Raw genomic sequence first — 23,428 nt, 5'->3', positions numbered from 1 at the left:
GATATACCTGAGGAATAGTCGACCCCTGTCAGGAATAAAATGAGTCATATGCATGGACCACTCTAAGCAAGGAAAGTAACAAGTGAACACTTTTACTTGCTGAGAAACAGTTCCTCAAAGAAGTTTACAACAGTACACAAATACTTATTTGTTACTCAAGTTGTAAAAATTTTCTGTCCCGTTTCTTAAACTGCATTTAGCTTTCTTTAAAACTGTTTTCTCTTGCTTAAAATGACAGAGGATCATCGCTACTACTTGTCTTTATGTTAACTTTAGTTTGTCCTTCTGCAGATATTCACCTGCTTTGGTTTTGCCTCCTCTGTGTTCATTTCTATGTTCATTTCTCTATGTTAATAAGTAAATGTCTGTCTCCTGGTTCCAATGAAAGGTTCTGACATACGTTAAACTTTAATGTAGAATACTTACTAGGATATTCACCATTTTAAAATGGGACACCAAACATAAGCAGTAGACATTTTGTAGTCTTTCCCATGTGTTGAGTAATAGGAACTCTGCTATGAAAGCATCATTATTTTTTGCCTTACAGATTTTCCTCGTTTAACAAGCCATACTATAGGCTCTTTGAATAACAAGATTTCTGTATCCAATATATTTTCTCCTCTCATGCTTGGTGTCCTCTAAATTAAAAAAAATTAAAGGAAGCAGGGGTGTGCCTGTTTACTTACTCAGTAGAATAGGTTCAATTAAAAAAATAGTGTCAGGCCAGGAGCAGTGGCTCACGCCTGTAATCCGAACACTTTGGGAGGCCGAGGCAGGCAGATCACCTGAAGTCAGGAGTTCAAGACCAGCCTGGCCAATGTGGTGAAACCCCATGTCTACTAAAAATACAAAAATAAACCAGGCATGGTGGCGGGCACCTGTAATCTCAACTACTCCGGGGGCTGAGGCAGGAGAATCACTTGAACCCAGAAGGCGGAGGTTGCAGTGAGCCAAGATCAAGCCACTGCACTGAAGCCTGGGCGACAAAATGAGACTCCGTCTCAAAAAAAAAAAAAAATTACCATTTGCACTATTTTTTAATGCTATTGAAAATGATAAGAAGGTTTTTGTACGAGGTTACCCATCATAAGAAAAAAAAGCAAAGTGATATTTATAGCCATTATTAATTACATTGTTAATTTCTATTTTTATGATACCTTGTCCTATAGTTTTAAAATAAAGTATGGAACAAAATTTGATAGCAATTACATTCAGGGTTGTATTATCATTATGGCACTGGGTGTATATAATTACTGTTGCTATTCTATATGCAACATAATTAGCAAAACCAAATGTGGTTAAGAGGGTTTAAGGTAAATGAATGGAACAACTATTATTTGAGTTAAACTCTGAGTCACTTTTCACCCCATTCTTAACATCCTACCACCTATTAAAGGTTCAGTCTTTCTTTATTTCATGAAAAAGCACTGTAGGGTTTTAATCCCCAAAGCTGTAGGATTTGATGGCCCTCTGTTAAATACCACAGGACCCGTCTGTTCTGTTAGGCATATGCCTTACGATGTGGGAAAATCTGTAATACAAGGTAATGAATCCAAAGTCCTTTAGACTGTGACACTAAATTTTATATGTATCTATATATATATAGGTAGATATAGATATAGATATATACACAAATATAAGTATATACATATAAGTATATATGTAAGTATATGTATATACACTACAAGCTGTCTTAAAGCTCTGTAATGAGAAATAGGGAAAATTCTAAAAATAAAGCAGCTTTAAAGATCTCAGTGGGAAAAAGCACACCACCAGCTGCCTGTATCTGCTTACATGTTGGTGTCAAAGTCATTTTCTCAAAGCGTGGTTTGGAGACCTCCTGCATCAGCATCAGCTGGTGGCATGGGCTGGCTGAAAACGCAGATTCTTAAATTTTATCCCCAGAGATTCTGATATTATTAGGTCTGTGTTGGGCATAGAAATGTGCATTTTTGGACAAATATATTTGGGTTCTTGTGCAAGGTGATGTTCAAGAAAAAAGGAATTGGATATTTATTATTTGAAACGTTCGTTTAAAGGCAACCTCTTGGTTTGTTTTGTGTTTTTTTGTTGTTGTTGTTGTTTTATTTTGAGACATTGTTTTGCTCTGTCTCCCAGGCTGGAGTGTAGTGGCACAATCCTGCCTCACTGCAAACCGCACTTCCCGGACTCAAGCGATCCTCCTACCTCAGACTCCCAGGTAGCTGGGACCACAGGCACACACCACCAAGGCTAGCTAATTTTTGTATTTTTGTAGAGATAGGGTTTTGCCATGTTGCCCAGGCTGGTCTCGAACTCTTGAGCTCAAGCGATCCATCGGCCTTGGCCTCCCAAAATGTTGGGATTACAGGCGTGAGCCGCTGTGCCTGGCCTGAAGTCCCATTCTAATGGGACTTACTTAGATATACTGATTTATGAAGATTACTTGAGCATTAATCTAATTGCAGTTTAAGATTAAAGTATCAGGACACTCCAAATTAAAGAATTTCTGTGGTACCAGTATGCAAATGATAAAAATTCAAGCTTATATTGATCTTTTATTAAATGAATAAATCCAACAACAAATCTTTAATTTCTCTTAACTCTGTAGGAAATAAAGTATATTAAACATCCATATATAGAATCAAATCTAAAATTTATGAGAAAGATGATCTGTTTTCATATCTGTAATTTAAGTGTTCTCTGGCTAGTATATATATATATAATTTTATATATATATATATATACCCTTTATATATATAATTAAATTATGAAATTTAAATCAATTTTTTTATTTTGCCATTTGATATATGTAACACAATAACAGATATTCTGAACAATGACCATGAGGTATTACCAATTTCTGAAGTACCATTTGAAGAGAGAAAATATGATCAGTGAAGATGGAATATTAAGTTTACTGTTGCTGTCTGTTAAAGAGGCCTTGGGTAAAGTAAGTGCATGATGCACGTTAATATGGTGTTGAATACTATTTTCAAGAGTTATCAATCTATGTGCAGTTTGTAGGATTTTGAATTCACTGATACATTTCATAGGAGACAGTATCTGATGTGGTTAGAGTGTTAAACTCTATAACAGGACCTTCTGGGTTCAAACCCCTTCTCTGCCACTAGTTGCATGACAGTGGGCAAATCCATCTGTTACTATCTCAATATTCTTATTTTCTAAATAAGAATAATAGTACCTATTTTATAGGGTTGTGTAAATAAATTAGCATTTATAAAGTGCTTAAAGGATAATTGATATGAAAATGTTAGTATTATTTTATTGATTAGAATGACTAGGTTCCCTGTAAAACTGTATATAGCATTTGCTTTAAGATTACCAGATAAAAATACAGTTAAACTTAGTTAAATTTAAATTTATTATAAATGGTGAATATTTTATTTTATTTTATTTTATTATTATTATACTTTAAGTTTTAGGGTACATGTGCACAATGTGCAGGTTTGTGCTTACTAAATATTACATGGGATGTACTTATACTTTTAAAAAATGTAGTTTATCTGAAATTCAAATTTGATAGACATTTCTTGTTTTATTTTGCCAAATTCAGCAATCCTATTTTCACTTCATCTCATTTGCTTTCATTTCCCTGGTACATCTAATTGATCTAAGTTATGATGCTGATATAATGATGATTTTTGGTCAATAGATAATGATTTTAGCAGACTGCTCATCTGTAATTGTTTTGCATTGTGCCTCTATTCCTGGTGAATAGATACTGAAAAGTCTAATAGTTTATTAACTTTCAAGCAAATATGCTTAAATTGACTTCCACATCAAAAGTTTTAATATCTATTTCGTTCTGGTGGTAAAGATGCTATTTTGTATTCTGGCTCTCCTGTGTTTAGTGGATTGCTGGGAATCAGACGAATTCTTTGGATCCACAGATAAATTCAGGTGATCAACTCAGTAGCCTTTATTATATAGGAACTCAGCATAATATTTTCTATTTGGGGAATGGGTTAAAGTTACCAGGAATGCCCCTGAATGGCTCTAAATGACATTTGGGATCTTTTGTCTACAGTTTGTAGAAATTGTCACTGGATGGCATTTAAAATCCTCAAAGCTGTTTTTAGCTCAGTGGATTCATATAATTAAAAAAAAAACACAGTCTTTAGGATTTGAACTCAAATCTTAATCCCCTTAGCTACTACCTATGTGAAATTGGGAATAGCATTTTACCCCTGGGCAACAATTTCTTCATCTGAGAAATATAGTAAATGCCCATTCCAGAGGGCTGTTGAAAGACTGAATGGTATCAGGCCTATAAAATATCCTGCATGTGCCTTGAAGGATGTTAAGTGCCCATGTGAGTTCTTTTCCCTGCCTCTTTCTTAGCATTAACATAGAAACTAGAGATTAGTAGTACTGGAGCCAAGTTTTATCCAAAATCTTGTGGCTCTGTTATTTTAAATCAAAAGACAAAGATAAATGAGAAAACAGGACACTTTGTGTCCCTAGCTTTGAATCTGATTATTTTGTATATTCCAAAAAACACCTAGACCCCTGGATTTTTCTACAGCAGCTCTACTCAACTATCAGTGAAAAACGCTGGGACATCCCACCACCAACAACAGCACCCCTTATGAGATTATCCATTGTTTTAAAAGCCCAGCTTTCCTTCTTTTGAAAGGTACTCCCTTGGGGGAGCTATCCTGGTCTAACAAGGTATTTGTAATGGATGCAAATACATAGTCAGGCATCTGCTGGCCACAGCTGAGCCCTTCAGTGAAGAGTCCAGAAGTTCCATGTGAAAAGGATTTAAGAAGCACATCTTGTCAGAATTGTCTTGGGGAAGGTAGAGGCAGAGGTAGGACATATTCCTTTAAGCTGTGTTTGTAGAGCAAGCACACCATAATTTATGACAAAATGATCATTTAGAGAGGCTTTGTGGGAAATAGAAATAGGGACCAAGAACTCCCAGCTCCCTATTCCTTGGAGTCTACATTTGGAACACAGGTGTGAAATTGGGAGACAGGCTGGGTGCAGACTGGCCCTGACTTACCGCGTAAGGAGAGCCACTCAGGAGCATGAAATGGAGAAGAGAATTCCATAGCCTGGCATGGTGGCACACACCTGTGATCCCAGCTGTGTAGGAGGCTGAAGCACGAGAATTGCTTGAACCCCGGAGGCAGAGGTTGCAGTGAGCCGAGATCATGCCACTGCACTCCAGCCTGAGTGACAGAGTGAGACCCTGTCTCAAAAAAAAAAAAAAAAAAAGAAAGAAAAGAAAAGAGAATCCCAGCACCTTTCACTGTTTCTAAGCTCACTGCTCACATTAATGGACAACTTTTAATCCATCTGTCAGATCATGCTAATCAACAAGAGGCAGAGAATGACAAATTTTTTTTTTTAATTCATGGTGAAAGACTTTGTTTTAGAAAAGTCTATCCACTATTTGGTGATTGTTTTGTTTGTTCAGCCGTGGAAGTTCATAGAAACATAACCATGGAATTACAGTGTTCTTCCCATTATTCAACTCTTAGGGGAAAAAATGCAACAGGAAAATACAGCATTTAATAGTGTTTGCTTATAAATAACATCATTAATTAAAATGCTAATAAGATTTAAATATGGAAAGTATAAAATCTCTTTAGGAAGTTTTATTCTTTGCTTTTTTAAAAAATATACTGAAATCTGTTTATATATCGCATAAATATATTAACTTTCCAGGTGGTTTTTTAAAATGGGTTGAATAAATGCAAAACATATTAGAGAAATCTATTTTATTTTGTAGTATTTTCTTTATGATTTGAAAACAGTTTACCTACTTTTTTATGTCTCCGAAATAAAGTAGAAGCAATTTTCTAACCAAAGATGAGTAAATCAAACTTACTATTTTTTCTGCTGGTAAACAAAATGTGCATAGAACTACAAAGAAAATGGGGAGATGAGCAATAGCATTAAAGTTACCAATTAATGCTTTTTAGGACACAGCTTTATTTAGGAACTTTCAGGTCCAATCATAGTAGCTCAGTAGGGAGAAAGAAGGGAATATCCCAGCCCAAGATAATGAGTGAGTGTGGGTCACTTCATACCCATAGGGTGCATTTGTGCAAAAGTGCCCTTTCCTCTGGTGTATCAGTGATGCTGGGGCATACCTTGATGAGTGCAGCCCAGGATGCTTTTCAGTCAGTCTCATCCTCTCAGCTGGGTACCCTTATGCAAACACAACCCATACAGCCTTGCAGCGCAGCCCTGAATTTACCTCTTGTGAGGCCCTGGCAGTTGGGAAGTGGAGCACAGTAAATGCCTTCTGCTTCACATTTAGCTTGATCTGTTTTTGAATGAGATGGCACTCACTTAGAGGAGCTGAGGAAAGCAGAATCTTCTTGGCCAACGCTATCACCTTCTCTGTCCAAAACATTGATGTTTTACTTGACAAGCAGAAACTAAACATAGGAAAGAGAAAAATGCAGTTTAATACGAATACAGTGACTATTAAAACTCAGCAGTTCTAAATGAGAACAGTTCTCTCACAGAGCTAAGGTTTTACAATTTTGCAATTGTATTGTGCTAGAATCCCTCAAGTCTCTAGTGACTTGTTGAATCACCTCTATATCAATGCTCAATGTGGGACTTCTTAAAATTCCCACCTGCTTGAGGTTTGTTGGCAGAGGCGACAAGGTACTACTGGGCTTCATCAAAATGTCTTAAAATATGCTGTTTAGAAAGGTTTGACTTTGCTATTTAGAAAGGTTCAACTTTGTCAATAACTTATTGTAAGCCCTCGGGCAAAAGATCTTTCTTTTCTGGAGCACAGTTTTCTTATTTTCAAAGTGAAAAGGGTATCACACAAATGGAAACAAATATGACTGTCTTTCTTATTGATACTTGCCAGGAATCCAGAGAAAGAGAGTATGGTGTCTACAGTTGTGCATTAAGACCTTAAATCTTATTAAGATCTAATCTAGATACAGTGCAGAATAATCCTTCATAGTGAGAAGCACTGAATCTGCCCATACCTGCCCCACGAACCGGACATGCCATGTTCCCCATTGCCATCCCTAGAAGAGACAGGTCTCCTGGATGTTCAGCATCATTACACATCATCATTCAGGTTACTTAGGAGGGAATGGCACAAATAGTGGTCATTGGTTCTCGTTTCAATGATTTTGTTACACTATCCTATGAGATTTTTAACCAAACTTGCACGTTTGCAATATAACTCAGTATCACTTACCACTCATGCAACAGATGTTTATCACATGAATTCTAGGACTAGATTCTGGTGTCCAGAAATGAAGACAGAAGAATAGTTTCCTGCCCTTAAAAAGTTTATAGCCAATAAACACGAAATAAAATAAAAATGTATATACTAGTAAATTAGAAGACTTATTTAGAACATATACCAGAGATCTGGTCTGAGAATTCAGAAAAATATACTGAGAAAGGATATTTGAGCAGAAACCTAAAATATGATCAGGACTTAGTTGTGTCTACAAGTAGGAATAGGAAGATTGAGTTAAAAAATAAGTTCCAGGAAGAACTTATGTGAAGTCCAACAAGTAAAAGAAAGTATGACATGTTTGAGAAACTGAAAGAAGTTTAGTTTCTTACAGTTTGATAGGAACTTTTGTTACATTAACCCATATACTCCGCATACCATTTTAAATAAAGTGATAGCATAATAGTAAAATGAAATGTAGAATATTAATACAATAGTTATACCAATGAGTGACCCCATTTCAAGAAATATTCACATAACTATTTACAATGGATTAAATGAATCTAATTCTAAGGGATCACCGTTATTTTTAAAAATGTAACTGGTTTTATTGCTTAATCCACTAGCTTAAAAAGCTTAAATACATTATTTAATATTAAAACTGAAAAGTTTGTGTAACAAGAATTGGAAAGAAGGGAAATGAAATTATGATCCTACCATGAGAAAACTGAATTAATCAGTAGGATCTTTGCTAAGATTTAGTCATTATAATGACATAAGGATGAACTTTGCTCCCTGGTACCGCTAAAGTTGCGTCAAGTCTAGAATAAAAAGCTTTATTCATATATATATACTCCAATGAATTATTTTTGCTAGGACTAATACTAGTGAGAATTCTGATGTGGAATTCAGTTTAATCATTGCCAAAGTTGTATTAGCTTGAAAAACATTCTAAGTTTTTAATCTCAATTAAAAAAAAAATCAGTATGGTCTTACAGTCTATGACAAAAAATGTCCCAGAAAAATTTATTTAAGATAAATCATCATAAAGTTTGTCTTCCAAAAGTCCAAATACTAGAAGAAATTTACTCACTTAGGCCTACAGGATTTATACCGTGAGACTTGATATCAGTGACATGGCCAGCCTGGCTTAGACTAGAGAAAACGTATCTCCCAGGGGTGAGGAGGTAAAATACCAAACTAGATCCAAATTACTGCAATTCAAATTTCTAGCTCTGCGTTTTACTATCCTTATTAGCTGGATCTATGAATTCACCACCCCAGGACTCCTCATCTTAAAAAATGGAGCCAACATTACCTCAAGGGATTATTGTAGAACTGAAATAAGATGGCATCTGTGAAAGGTGTAACCATACTGCCAGGCTCATAACCAATGAATGAACACCCTCCCTTGTCTTTTTCCCCACTTGGATACGGTAGGTAAAATTATAGCAAGGGCCATTCTAAGATGGGTTGAAGACAGATTTGTTTTTTGCAGTGTCTACTATGTAGAGTTGACTGTGATATAGAGATTATTTTCATGACTACACTGAAGGAAGCCTAGCCTACTGTTGCATAAAGTTTCCGTTATTCTAGAATAACCTCATCACTAATTCCCACCTAAAATGTGGACAAAATTAAAAAAAAAAATCACACACAGCATATCCTTCAGTCTTTGAGAAAAATCAAAGCTTAGTTTAATTTTTTAAATAAAAACTGTGGAATGAGAAAGGAGTGGCATTCTTTTCTCAATGAAATGATTGCATCTAATTTTGTTGTGTGCATCTGTGTTTGTGTTTAATGGCAAGTGTAATTATGCACCTGCAGTGTGTGGCTCTTCTAATTTTAGTAAAATTGATGCAACTATTTAGGAAATACATGACAAATTACTCTTTTAAAATGAGTAAATTTGAATGCCAAAGCCTTTTTATCTACCAAAATTTTGGTCTTCTAATTACATGCAGTAGCTTCACACAGATATTATGTCCACCAGTTCAATCTGGAGTTTTTCCTGTGAGCTCAGAATCTTGCCCTGCTTTGTGCTGGATTGATCACAGCCACTGGCCAGCTAGTGCCCCCTATTCCCTCCCTGAAGAGTTTCCTATCTTTGTTGTCTGAACTGTCATATTAAAGTGTAACGTCACATACAACTCAGAGTCCAGATCACTAACTTAATATATCCCACAGAGTGTAACTATCAGGTGATAGCTGGCAGCTCACAGAGAAGTGTGTCAGAACTCCAGAATTCTTTGAATTTCTTTTCCAAATCTTTTCTTTTTTCCTTTTTTTTTTTTTTTTTTTTTTAGAGACAAGGTCTGGCTCTGTTGCCCAGGTTGGAGTACAATGGCAGGATCTTGGCTCACTGCAACCTCCGCCTCCTGGGCCCAGACCACCCTCCCACCTCAGCCTCACAAGTAGCTGGGACTACAGGCGTGTGCCACCACACCCAGCTAATTTTATTGTTCTTTTAGGTAGAGACGGGGTTTTGTCATGCTGGTCTTGAACTCCTGAGCTCAAGCAATCTGCCTGCCTTGGCCTCCCAAAATGCTGGGATTACAGGCATGAGCCACTATGCCTGGCCTAGTATTTTAATATCTTTGAATTCTATGTGTCTTGTAGATTGTCTAGAACAATTTTGAAGTTACATTAGAAAAAAAATTTAAGTATGGGAAAGATGAAGAAAATAAATTACTAATCCTCAGTGGTCAAGTGATTTGATTTCTCATGTGTAAAGTTGTTTTCTTGATCAGGAAATAATCAAGTTGAAATTAATGACCAAACTAGCAAGAGGCAGAGCCATGCAACATGGAAGTAGTAGAGAAAGCATAGGAGTTAGGAGTTGTCATCTCCAGAGAAGCATCCTACACTGGAATAGTGGATCAGAGAAGCAAATTATGTAAAGGAGAGAGTCTGAAGGACAACTTGGAAATTCCTTGATGGGTATACCTGCTGCACTGACAACCAGAAGACTTGAAAATATGGCCTTTGAAACCAACAGAGGGGCCATTCAAACCTGAGGACCCTGAAGCTCTACCATGCCTTGGTGAGCATTCCCAAGGCCAAACTTCTTGGAAGTCCCTGAGCACTGTTGGATGTTACATTTGCACATCTTCTCAACCACTCTCTGGTCATATGGAGCACATTTCAAAATATTTTATTTTTGATGGGAGAAACATAACAGCATATTGGCAAATATTGCCAAATATTGGTAGCAAATGATATCATGTATAATTCTGAAAGTGTAAGGCATACTTTAAAAAGTCCCATTAGTAATCACCATATCACAAAGTAGCAATGGCCAAAGGTCATGTTAATGTTATTTTTTTCTGTTTCTTCAGATTTTCCTGGATGTTTCAGAACAGTGCTTGAAAATGAAAGCTTTTCTTCCAAACTATTATTGGCATTAACAAAATTTTGCTATGTCTACATAAGCTGTGTGACTCAGAAATTAAGGCAAATATTTTAAAACCCTGACAGGAAACTTAGTTTATTTAAAACAAAAAAGAATGTGATGATTCAAATTACTCTTGTATTTGCTCCGTATGCCAGTTCACTAATTTAAGATCTAATTTTCCTATTTCACCTATTGGAACCTATTTTTCATGCAGAACTCTCAAGTAACTCAGAAATACCAGTTGTCAAATAAGATTTAATAGTTATATTTTATGAATAGTTTTAATTTTAAAATGAGCGCTAAATTAAACTTAGTATGTGGTTTTATGATTTAGCTGTTTGGATTTTTAAGGAAATGCCACATATGTTTTAAAGACCAAGCAAGTTTTAAAGGTTATGCCAGTGGATTACAAGAATTGCCATTCTAATTATGTTCAATATGGAAGAGAATGTTAATTGATCTTACTGGAGTGATCCTCTTAAAGATTTTGGGTTTAATTAAACAGTAGTTGTGTTTAATTCATTTCAGATAAAACTTTATTTTTAATTAAATGGGGAATGGCATTTAGCAATCTTACCTGAATTCTTTTCTGAGAAACTCTTCCATAAGAAAATGAAAACACTGATTTTGTCCTGTCTCAAGAACAAATATGCTTTTCAAATACTACTTTTGTGCTTCTCTTCATTATGGCTCATGGAGCCTTCAACGAGATTCTGTGCTAACATATCCAGCATGTTGGAAATTACACTGAAATCCCTCTGCATTATTTCAAGTTATTAAAAAAGCTTTTGTGTCATTTTTAGTTAGAGCTTGTCTGGTGTCTTTGTCAGTTTGGGCTGCTATAACAAAAATACTACAGACTGGGTGACTTAAAAAAAGGAAATTTACTTTTCACTCTTCTAGATCCTGGAAAACCTGAGATCAGAGTGCCAGCATGGTAGGGTTCTGGTGAGGACATTCTTCGTGGTTCCTAGATGACCATCTTCTTGATGTGTCCTCACATGGTAGACAGCAGAGAAAGAGGAACCTCTCGTGTCTCTTCTTGCATGGATACCAGTTCCATTCATGAAGACTCCACATTCATGACAGAATTACCTTCCAAAGAAAACCAAGCATTTAGTCCTTAACATCTGGTAATAAGTGTTGCATGGGTAGATTTACCAACTAAGTCACAGCCACAAAAATGTATCCAAAATTTGTCTGAAAATACAATTTTCTAAAGTAAAAAATTATTATCCATCTTTTTGAATTTAGCAAAATTTCTTAATGCCAAAACATCCAGTCAAAGCTTGAAAAATATGTGTCAAACAACTACTTATTTCATATTTTAAAAAATCAGCTTAGTGTATTACTATTTGTTACTGTTATGGGCTGAATTGTGTCGCCCCAAAATTTATATATTTAAGTCCTAACCCCAACTATCTCAGAATGTGATTATATTTGGAGATAGCATCTTTAAATAGGTAATTGGGGTAAAATGATGTCATAAGGTTAAGCCCAAGTCTAATATGACCAGTGTCCTTAAAAGAAGAGGAGGTTAGGACACAGACACCCACACAGGAAAGACCATGTGAAGACATGGAGAGAAGATGGCCATTCACAAGCCAGTAACAGGCCTGAAAAGAAACCAACCTTGGCAACACCTTGATCTTGGACTACCAGCCTCCATCCAGCACTGTGAGAAAAAAAAATGTTGTTTTTTTAAGCCAAGGAGTTGGTGGCACTTTGTTATGGCAGCCCTAGCACACTAGTACAATGACTGACTCTAATCAAGCATACAGAAGTGTGCCGAAGCCAGAAGACGTGGGAGAATCTGAAAACGGTCGAGGTTGTGTGAGAAGATGAGAGGAAGGCAGTCAGGAGGTGTAGGCTAACACCACTCACTAGGCTGTGATTGCTTCCCAGCCCTTAGGTTCCCTGTGAGTCAGCTATTATAGAGTTCAGAATTGGTATCCTAGTGTTTCTTTATGAATAGAACCTGGAGAGGACAGAAAATGCTGCCTAGTTTATGGGAAAACCAAATTCCAGAGTCTGAAAATGTATAGCATTGCCGCATAATCTGTCAGTTACTTTAAGATACACATTTAAATTAGTATGTTTGAAATTCTTGTATATTATGACAGTATAAATACAGCCCTAGGAATAAACAGAAATTCAGTATACATGTTCTTGTGCTATTAATCATATCCCAACTGTATCTTAGAAAATTGCTTTGCTTAGTAGACAAGACATGTTTAGAATAACTCCTGATGCATTTACTCCTTAAGGAACACCATTTAACCTCATGTTTAACGTTTGTGAAGTAAAGGTTACAAGGTTGAACATGAAAAAAATGTAGATCAATGCTTTGATCTTTCTGAGAAACGTAATTAATTTTTAAAGAACTTACTTATGTTTTAGATATGCAAAGATATGTGTAATTATAAAGTGTGCTACATAGGAGATTTAAAAACCACTTCTGAACTAAAAGTGCACAAATAAACACAAAAGAAAAACAAAAGTATCTTTGTACCATAACTAGTGGTGCACTGCATTTATCTTTTTGTCTGAAAATTACATCATTGTTTTAGAAAGGGACTTTTAGGTCATTCAAATCCAAGTAAGTCCTGATGTTTGGAGTCATTTAAGCATAACCTTTATAGATCTATGATCATCGAGCCTGTACCCAGATAATTTCAATCAGATAACTCCATTCATTGCTGGATTATTCTAATTATTAGATTTATCTTCCTTAAACAAAGTTTTTCTGAGTTTCTTGCCACTTTCTTGTACTTGCATTTGAAATAGAATATGGTATCATTAGCAAACTTATTTATCTTTCCCTGGGTGCAATTTTTTAATAGATCTTTTAAAGTGTTGTCTCCAGAATTGAATACAATGCTCCATAAATGTTCTAATCATTTTGAGTAGAGTGCCCTGTGAGGATGTCCCTGCCTCTGACTTGTAGACACAGACTTTAATTAATGCAGCCTGCCATAATAGAAGTTTTTCTTGCTGTTATTTCAGTATTATCAGCTTAATCTTAATCCTTTTGAGGGTTAAATTTCTCAAAGTGAATGTATAACTTAGCCTTATGAAAGTTTAATACTCCCTTTGATAAAAGCATTGAGGGAATTTTCATTTTTATGCTTTTATTTCTATTATTTTTCATGAAAGGTAAATATGTATATATCTACACTTAGGACTTCAATATAGATGGATTGTATTAGTTCTTTTTCACACTGCTGATAAAGACATACTCAAGACTGAGCAATTTACAAAATAAAGAGGTTTAATGGACTTAGAGTTCCACATGGCTGGGGAGGCCTCACAATCGTGGCGGAAGGCAAGGAGGAGTAAGTCATGTTTTACATGGATGGCAGCAGGCAAAGAGAGAGAACTTGTGCAGGGGAACTCCTCTTTTGTTTTGTTTTGTTTTGTTTTGTTTTGTTTTGTTTTGTTTTGTTTCGTTTTTGAGATGGAGTATCCCTCTGTCCCCCAGGCTGGAGTGCAGTGGCGCAATTGGCTCACTGCAAACTCCACCTCCCAGGTTCACGCCATTCTCTTGCTTCAGCCTCCAGAGTAGCTGGGACTACAGGCACCTGCCACCACACCTGGCTAATTTTTTGTGTTTTTAGTAGAGATGGGGTTTCACCATGTTAGCCAGGATGGTCTTGATCTCCTGACCTCATGATCCACCTGCATCAGCCTCCCAAAGTGCTGGGATTACAGGCATGAGCCACCACACCCAGCCGGAATTCCTCTTTATAAAACCATTAGATCTTGTGAGATTTATTCACTGTCATGAGAACAACATGGGAAAGACTTGCCCCCATGATTCAATTACCTCCCACCAGGTCCCTCCCACAACACGTGGGAATTCAAGATGAAATTTGGGTGGGGACACAGCCAAACCATATCATGAATCTTATTCAAGTTTGAAATTGTACAAAGCAATATTATATATACTAGTATATCTATGTATATATATATTTAAGACTCCATGTTTACATGAATATATATATGTGTGTGACTATATATTTTACACACATATACATACATATATGTGTTTGTATGTTTAGATTATCAGAAAACTTTGGACTTTTTTTGAAGTTTAAACATTTTCTAATAAAGTATCCATTGATTATGTCACGTGTGTGTGTGTCTGTGTGTATGTGTGTATAATTTCACTTAATTTTCAGAATAGTCTTAGATAAAGTAAATTTTTTGAAACTGAGGGTCAGATAAAGAGCTTGCTCAAGGCCATATGACTAACGTATGGTAGAATCAAGATTTAAGTTTACATGTCTGATTCTAAATCATATTGCCTTTTCAATAATAACTCACTACGTTTCCTGAAAGCAAGATTTAGGAACCATTGAAAGATTTTAAGTCAAAGGGTGACATGGTTACATTTGCAATCCAGAATGATTAATCTGGCTACTATGTGAAGAATGGATTTGGAGGATGGAGACACTAGACAGGAAGACCAGTTAGGAAAATACTATAAAGGCAGATGGGAAATAATAAGCCCCTGAGTGAAGCAAGGAAAGTAGGAATAGGCAGGAAAAAAATGGGGGAGGGAATTACACGATAAAATTGATAGTCCTTCATGGATAGTAGTGTATGAGGCCGATTATTACATTTCGCAATGCAGTCACCAAAAAACAAAATCTTAATTTAGGAAAAAACATGGAGGATTATTCTTGGGACACTGGAGTTCATATAAAACATGGTAGTAGAAATGCCCAGGAGTCAGTCTTAAGTGAATTCAGTGTTGTCCACAGTTCAGGGAAGAGTGGACATATACTTTCAGGAAAGGTTAAATTCCTCAAAGACAACATACAGCATGGAAACAAGAGGCCCAAGGGTCAGGGGCACCAATATTACAAAGTGTCTTCAGGATCTACCCTTTTTATTTCACTTCAGATTTTCTTTTTTCAGTTCAGACTCATATTGCCTCTGCAATATCATTTATACTAATTACACTATCAGTTTTTTACCACTTCCCTCTCTCATCCCACTCCCTGCTGTCTATCCTGTATAGTAAGCACTTCGCTACCAGATCAATTATCTCACTGATCAGCATGCTCAGATTCCCCTTCAAAGTGTCCCTATTTTTCCAAATTTACATTTCAAGGCTATCTCATAAGAATTTTACACTTAATAAGATAAAATAAAATAAAAATGGATGGTGTCCCATAAAAAGCACTAGACATTTCCATCTCCATCTTTGAATTATGCTATACCTTCCAGAAGGGATGCCAACTAGTACATGAAAACTATCTAGAAACACAGATAGGACCAAGCTTCCCTTCTCTGAATTCTTATAGCATATGTTTGAAGACTGGTGTGTTTGTAATCTCTCTCTGCAACTCAAATGTTTTGAACACTTGTGATGCACCACAGATTCTTACAGGGGGATAAACATGAATGAGATATAGATTACCCTTTTGGGGCTTATACTTCAGTAGTATTTTAACTTGTAGACACTCTTATAGTAAGTGACACATGCTGTTCTCCATGATAATGTCTTTATATTGTATATAACATAGCTAATGTAATCTAGCTTGAGCTCAAAGGACACCAGAGCTAAAGCAAGATATGTCCCTTTATATTTACTTATTTCTTTATTTATTGAGACAGAGTCTCAGCCCACCACCCAGGCTGGAGTGCAGTGGCACCACCACAACTTGCTGTAGATTCTGCCTCTTGGGCTCAGGTGATCCTCCCACCTCAGCCTCCCAAGTAGCTCAGAGTACAGGCGCATGTCACCATACCTGGCTAATTTTTTGTATTTTTTATTTTTTTAAGTAGAGACGGGTTTTGCCATGTTGCCAGGCTGGTCTCAAACTCCTGGACTCAAGTGATCAGCCTGCCTTGGTTTCCCAAAGTGCTGGACAAGATACATTCTTACATGAGACATTTTGAGCCTAATGAAGATAAGGTGTGGTTTTTCTATTTAAGAACTTAATAGATGATGTATCAAAATAGTTGCAGCTATTTAAATGATTTGAAGCAGATTTTATTTAGTTCACGGTGAAAATTACAGTTGGAAATAATCAAGTGAAAATAAGATTGGCTTTGACTAAATCCAGAGGTAGCAAAATTTTGTACTGACTAAATATTAAAAGAATAATCAAATATTTTGAAAAAAGTTAGACCTAATAAATTTAATCCAAGAAAATTGAACTTGGTAGAAATGCCCACAAGAAAAATGCAGAGGCAGAAGGTTAAATAGTCAAACTCCATGAAAAAAAATGATGACTGAACTGAATCACTGTTGTAAAATTGAAACATGGAATAAATAATTTTATGAAGATAAAAAAGAAAGATGGAAACAAATATTCTCTGAAAAGGAAATTGATTAAATAATTAAATTGGCTCAGCGCTGTTTGCTTCAGAAAATGCTCTTTTCATAAAGCATCAATGTTAGCATAATTCTAATGAAATAGTGAGATTTAAAATATCTGTGGGATCAAAACAGAAATCTTATATTCTCCAACAGTGGTGTCCTACAAAAGTCAGTGTGCATATGAATTACCTGGACATCTTGTTAAAATGCAGATTCTGAGTCAGTACATCCTTTAGTGAGATCATCTTGGATATTCCTGGAGTGAGAAAGAAATCCATATATTCTGCATTTCTAACCAGGCCCCAGGTCATGCCAATGCTGCCCATCCAGAGACCACACGTTGAGTAGCAAGGTAATAGACTTTTTTTTATGAAACCAAATTTATGTCATATTTTTCCAGGCAAGAAACCCAAACCCAATGAGCCATTGTTCAGTCCCAATTAATTCCTTTAAGAAAATATGATTTGCCCATTTTTAGTGATGTGGCAAATGCTGCAAGGAACACACTTTAAACTCACTGTGGCAAAGGCCCACTGTTGTGTGTACATGGTTTTAGAGTATCCCTAAAATAATATCCTATTACATGTAATCATATTACATACAATCATGATGCCAAATATTTGCCTAATATGTTATGCTGGCATAATTGCTTTCATATAATTTATCTTTGATTCTGTTGGCAAGTGCATGACTTCAGAAGCATGGGTGCATAGAGGTAGTACTAGAAGCAGAGCAGTGGACCCCAACCTTTTTGGTACCAGGGACCAATTTAGTGGAAGACAATTTTTCCACAGACTGGGTTGGGAATAGTTTCAGGATGATTCAAGTGCATTACATTTATTTTGCACTATATTTTTATTATTATTACATTGTAATATATAATGAAATAATTATACAACTCACCATAATATAGAGTCAGTGGGAGCCCTGAGCTTGTTTTCCTGCCACTAGACAGTTTTATCTGGGGGTGATGGGAGATAGTGACAGTCTGATGATCTGCTGATCTGACAGGAGGTGGAGCTCAGGCGGTAATGGGAGTGATGTGGAGTGGCTATAAATACAGATGAAGCTTTGCTCCCTTGCCTGCCATTCACATCCTGCTGTTGCAACCCAAGTCCTAACAGGCCACTGACCAGTACCGGTTCATGGCCCAGGGGTTGGGGACCCCTGGACTAGAGGAAAAATGCTGTAGAGAAAGAAGCTGATGTTTAGAGAGATTGAGTTGCTTAGCCGAGGTCACTGAAGCAAGTCAAGTCCTTCAAGGTAAACTCATTTCAAGGGATACATTTAAGGGTGGGGACATAATCCATTTCTTGCCAACACGACACAAAAATATCTACTGGAGGGCCTCTGCGAAAGGTTTCCTTGCTAAAAGTAGGAGTTCCAAAAGAAAAAAAGAGAGAGAGAGAGAGATAGCTCTTCTTTAGGTAAATGTCATTTTGTTGAATACTAAAGGTTGAGTGTTGTCATGTTGGCTCTTAATGACCCAAATTTTGTCAGTCATCTTGGAATATTGAAGGAAGCTACTTAGAGAGATAAAAGTCAATACTCAAAAGGTGATAGAGTGAAAAAAAATAGAAAGGACTTGTGTTCTTAAGGGTGCTAATGGGCCCCTGAATTAAGCAACCCTAGAGCTACCGTATTTTGATATTTCATGTTGTGTAAAATACTAATTTTCACTAAATATTTGAACTATTATGGATTGAGGTTTTCTTCTACTTAGACCCCAAGTCAGAGATTCATGATAGAAACTCCTGGATTCTGATTCCTTGTCAGTGCCCTTTCTCCCTACTCCAGCTTTTACCACGCTGCCTGCCTTATACCATGTCACCCTTACTGTGGGGTCAATGACAACAGGACTAGGTTTTGCACTTACACATTTATACCCTGAAACAAACCTGGGGCAGGGCCCTATATATAATGGGTGCTCAGCAGATAGTAATTAAATGAATTAATAAATGATTGAAAACTTGATGTATTACTAGACAGAAGGAAAGAGCAAATGAGGCACTTGATGCTAAAGGAAGCTTATTAAAACATTGTTCTTGGCTGTTCTAAATGATGTTTGATTTTAAGATAGGCTATTAACAGTAATGTCAAAGTACCAGGTTGTATTTAAAAAGTGATTGAAATTTAATCAACAGAGAATATTTTCCAGAAAATAAATACAATAACTTGGAGAGCGATTTTCTATGAATGGTCTGCTTAGTCATAGCATGCTGCATCAGGCCAATTAAGAATGAAGTATACTTACAAATTTTGCATTGCCTCTGATAAGGTTTGCCTGGTATAAATACCAAAGCTAATCTGTGCTGAAATAATCTCTAAATCCTAGAAATTGAGTTACAGTCCATCGTTAATGGCTCAGAGTAAGTAAAATTTTAATGCACTACATATAAATGAAAACATTAAAATTAATTATTCAAATTTAATCTGCTTTTCAGCTTTACAGAAAGGTTTGAGTTTAAATTGTGCAGTGCTATTGTGTCATTTGAACTGTAATCTTGCAAGTGATTTAAATATGGAAATAATTTTATGGGTTTTTTCATTAATAATGAGATAATTTGTCATTTTACCCCATGTCAGTTAGTAATTGGGTCCATGGTATACAATGCAGAGGAAACGTCTAATAAGACCAATGGGAACCTTGACACCCAGTTGTTTCTTGAAAAGAACAAATCTCTTCAGCTTCAAATTTGAATGCAATCTGAGTAGCCAAATGCATTTTTTTCATTTACACTAAGCATGCTGTTACAGGGTGGGAGAGACAATACACAAGCAAATAGCCTATACTTAAACTTTTGTTCAGTTTTGAAATTGTTAAATTAGTAGAAACATATATGCTAAAATATTAGTAGCTATACTCTTGCAAAAGACAAGTTGCTATAATACATTACTAGGGTTTCGACTAAATTTGTGCTGTCCAATATCTATTTGTTCCTTGAAATATATAAAGTTAAATTAATTTAAAGATGTGTCAAAGGTAATTTGTGTACTACTCTGTACATTGTTTATGATGTATACATCATAAGTAATTCTTACAATTAAGTAGATCTTCAAATGCAAAGAATGCATTTGTCAGTCATCTCTTTTTTGTTTGCTTTGTTTTGTTTATATTTTAAAATATTTAATTGAGAAGTAAAAATTGTATCTATTCAAGATATACCACACGATGATTCCATATATATATGTATTTTGTAATCATTATCATAATCCAGTTTAGTAACACATCCATCATCATCACTCGTGTTGTACGTTAGCTCCCCAGAACTTGTGTCAGACACTTCTTTAGACTCATTTTTAAAGTTATTATTTTTGTCTTTAGTTGTTTTCATTTATTGATACATAGTATTTTACATATTTATGGTGTACTTGTATTTTTTACAAGCATAGAATGAATAATAATGAAGTCATAGTTTTGAGTTGTCCATTACTTTGAGTGTTTATCATTTCTGTGTGTTGGTAACAATTCAAGTTCTCTCATGTAGCTATTTTGAAATATATAGTACATTGTTGCTAACTATAGTCACTGCTATTGAACTTTAGTATTTATTTCTTCTACATAACTGTATGTACTCATTTCCCAACCTCTCTTCATTTCTTTCTCCTAGCCTCACACCTTCCCAACCTCTAGTATCTATTATTCTATTACTATAGTATGTTGATGAGATAAAGTATTTTAGATGCCATATATGAGTGAGAACATGTGGCAATTTGTCTGTCTGTCTGTCTGTGCCTGGCTTATTTCACTTGACATCATGACCTCCAGTTCTATCCATGTTGCTGCAAATGACATGATTTCATTTGTATTATGACCAAATAGTATTCCATTAGTATTCCATTATGTATACTGAAATTGTTTATCAGTTCTAATAATTTTTTGGTAGAGTCTTTTAGTTTTCCTAAATATTAAATTTGTGTAACTGTGGCTTAATCATATATGATCTTTACTATTTCAAGGTATGGTCTTTCAATGCCTAGTTTCTTGAGAGTTTTTATTATGAAAGGATATGAAATTTTGTCAAATACTTTCTCTGCATCTATTGAGATTATCATATGGTTTTTGTCCATCTTTCTGTTTATGTGATGTATCATGTTGATTGATTCACACATCCTCATTATAAATCTTTGCATCCCTGGTATAAATCTCTCTTGGTTATGGTGTATTGTATTTTTGTTGTGTTATTGAATATGTTTTGGTAGTATTTTCTTGAGGATTTTTGCATCTATATTCATCATGAATTTGGACCTATAGTTTTCTTTTTTTATTGTGCCCTTGTTTGGTTTTGGTATCAGGATAATACTGGCCTCATAGAATGCCTCATAGAATTAGTTAGGAAGAATTTCCTCATCTTCAATTATTTGGAATAACTTGGGGAGGATTGGTATTAGTTCTTCTTTATACATTTGGTAGAATTAGGCAATGATTTCATCTAATCCTGGGCTTTTTGTTGTTGGGAGACTTTTTATTACTGGTTCAATCTCACTATTCATTATTGGTCTGTGCAGGTTTTCTATTTCTTCTAAATTCAATCTTGGTAGGTTGTATGTTTTTAGGAATGTATCCATTTTCTTTAGGCCTTCGAGTTTGTTAGCATGTAGTTGTTACTAGTAGTCTCTGGTGATCTTTTGTATTTCTGTTTAGCTGACTTAGGCCAAATGGACCTAACAAACCTTTACAGAACATTTTAGCCAACAACTGCCAAATATACAACGTTCTCATCAGCGCATAGAACATTCTTGATAGACCATATGTTAGCCCACAAAACAAGTCTCAACAAATTTTTAAAAGTTGAAATTATATCAAGTATCTTCTCAAGCTACAATGGAATGAAACTAGAAATCAATACCAAGAGGAACTTTGGAAACTATATATACATGGAAACTAAACAGTATGCTCCTGAACAATCATTAGGTCAATGAAGAAATTAAGATGGAAATCAAAACATTTCTTGAAATAGTGAAAATGGAAACATGTGAGATACGGCGAAAGCAATACTAAGAAGGAAGTATATATCAATAAATGCTTATCTTAAAAAGTAGAAAGGTTTTAAATAAACAGTCTAATGTTGTACCACAAATAACTAGAAAATCAAGAAATAACAAGCCCCAAATTAGCAGAAAGAAAGACATGATGAAGATAAAAGCAGAACTAAACAAAATGGAAACTGAAAAAAAAGGATCAACAAAATGAAGAATTTTTTTTGAAAAGATAACAGAATTGGTAAATCACTAACCAGACTAACCAAGAAAAGAAGAAAGAAGACCCAAATAAACAACATCAGAAATAAAAAAGGGGACATTACAACTGCCTTTAGTTTTAATGTATTTCTTTTCGATTGGACATTTTCTTTCTCTGACTGACTTTGAATTCTTTTTAAAAGTATGTGTAATTTTTTCTTGAATCTAACTAAAAGTAGAAACTCTCTCTCTGACTTACTTTTGCTTCTTTTGAAAGATGCATATAACTTTTTTTTCTTTATTCTACCTAAGAGTAGGAACTGTTGGTATATGTATGTGTATGTGAGATTCTTTAGTAACTTACTTTTGTAGCCTTTTCAGTTAGGTAAGGAAATGTAAAGGAGAATTAAAAAGCATAACTATGCTCTGAAGAGGAAAATGATTGATGTATATATTTATAACTTTTCCATTATGTATACTGTTCTTTTTGGGAGGAACAGCTTGCTATATAGATAGATAAATCACTAAAATAGATATCAATACCAAAGTGTGTATGTGTGTGTGTGTTGGCGGGAGGGGTGGCTATACCTAGGGTCAAAGTTTCTTTAAAAAGAGGGTGACCACTTTAATCTAGTAAAAATTATTCCCCTGAAAGTTAAACAGATGCGAAGAAGAGTTGATTATTAAGTAGTCAATAAAGGTGTTCCCTTGATTAGAAATCTGAATGTAAGCCCCTCTGGACTCATCTCAACAGCTGCCATTTAGATTGCTAGGTTGTAATAAGAAATGAGTTTGACCTGACATTTTCATCCTTAATTCAGACAACTATCTCTGGAGAAAAGGCCCATAAGAAGGCAATCTTCTTAATCCATATTTCCTTTGGGTGAATATAAATTTGAGCCCTTTCCAATTCATCCAAGCCTCCTAAATTATTAAAGTAATTAGTAGATGAATTCTAAGACTCAGATGAAGGGAGAATTTTTTAAAGCATCTAAGAAATGTTTTCGATATGTATCCCAGTACTTTATAAAGCATGCCTTTAGAATTCTGGAGGAATTGCATAAGATTAGAAAAGGAAAGTGTTTTGTTTGTTGCGGTTTTTTTTTTTTTGTACAAAAGATAATCTACATCTTAATGCACTGATATTCATTATTAATCTTTAGGAAAGGACCATTAATTGCAATGTTCCGCTAACTGATTTGGTAGGTGTTGAAGCTGTTTGGTGCCCTATCACTTTCCCAGGACCATTGCACTGTGGGGCGACAGTCCAGGACCTCTCAGGACAGTTTTACTGGGAAGATAGAACTAAATTAGAATGCAAGTTCCAGCAACTCAGGAGCTAAAC

The 23,428-nt window shown here is 35.4% G+C and overlaps 1 protein-coding gene across 5 annotated transcripts in view; it reads left to right on the top strand.

The window, feature by feature from the left end:
* The window catches only part of EDIL3 (EGF like repeats and discoidin domains 3), a 442,725-nt gene that overhangs the window by 338,904 nt on the left and 80,393 nt on the right, over positions 1 to 23,428 (top strand). Inside the window, exon 11 of one of the 5 annotated variants that reach the window (XM_055389543.2) lies at positions 10,513 to 14,694. The exons of the other annotated variants lie outside the window; for them this stretch is intronic. Within the exon in view, the coding sequence (XP_055245518.1) occupies positions 10,513 to 10,581 (69 nt within the window). The 3' untranslated portion in view covers positions 10,582 to 14,694. Of the gene's footprint in view, positions 1 to 10,512; positions 14,695 to 23,428 lie in introns of those variants that run through there. 5 annotated transcript variants of the gene reach the window in all.

The sequence above is a fragment of the Gorilla gorilla genome, chromosome 4 (genome assembly GCF_029281585.2).
Source record: "Gorilla gorilla gorilla isolate KB3781 chromosome 4, NHGRI_mGorGor1-v2.1_pri, whole genome shotgun sequence".
NCBI classification, from domain to species: domain Eukaryota; kingdom Metazoa; phylum Chordata; class Mammalia; order Primates; family Hominidae; genus Gorilla; species Gorilla gorilla.
Note: the sequence above shows the minus strand (reverse complement) of the source record. Positions and strands in the feature narration are given on the sequence as shown.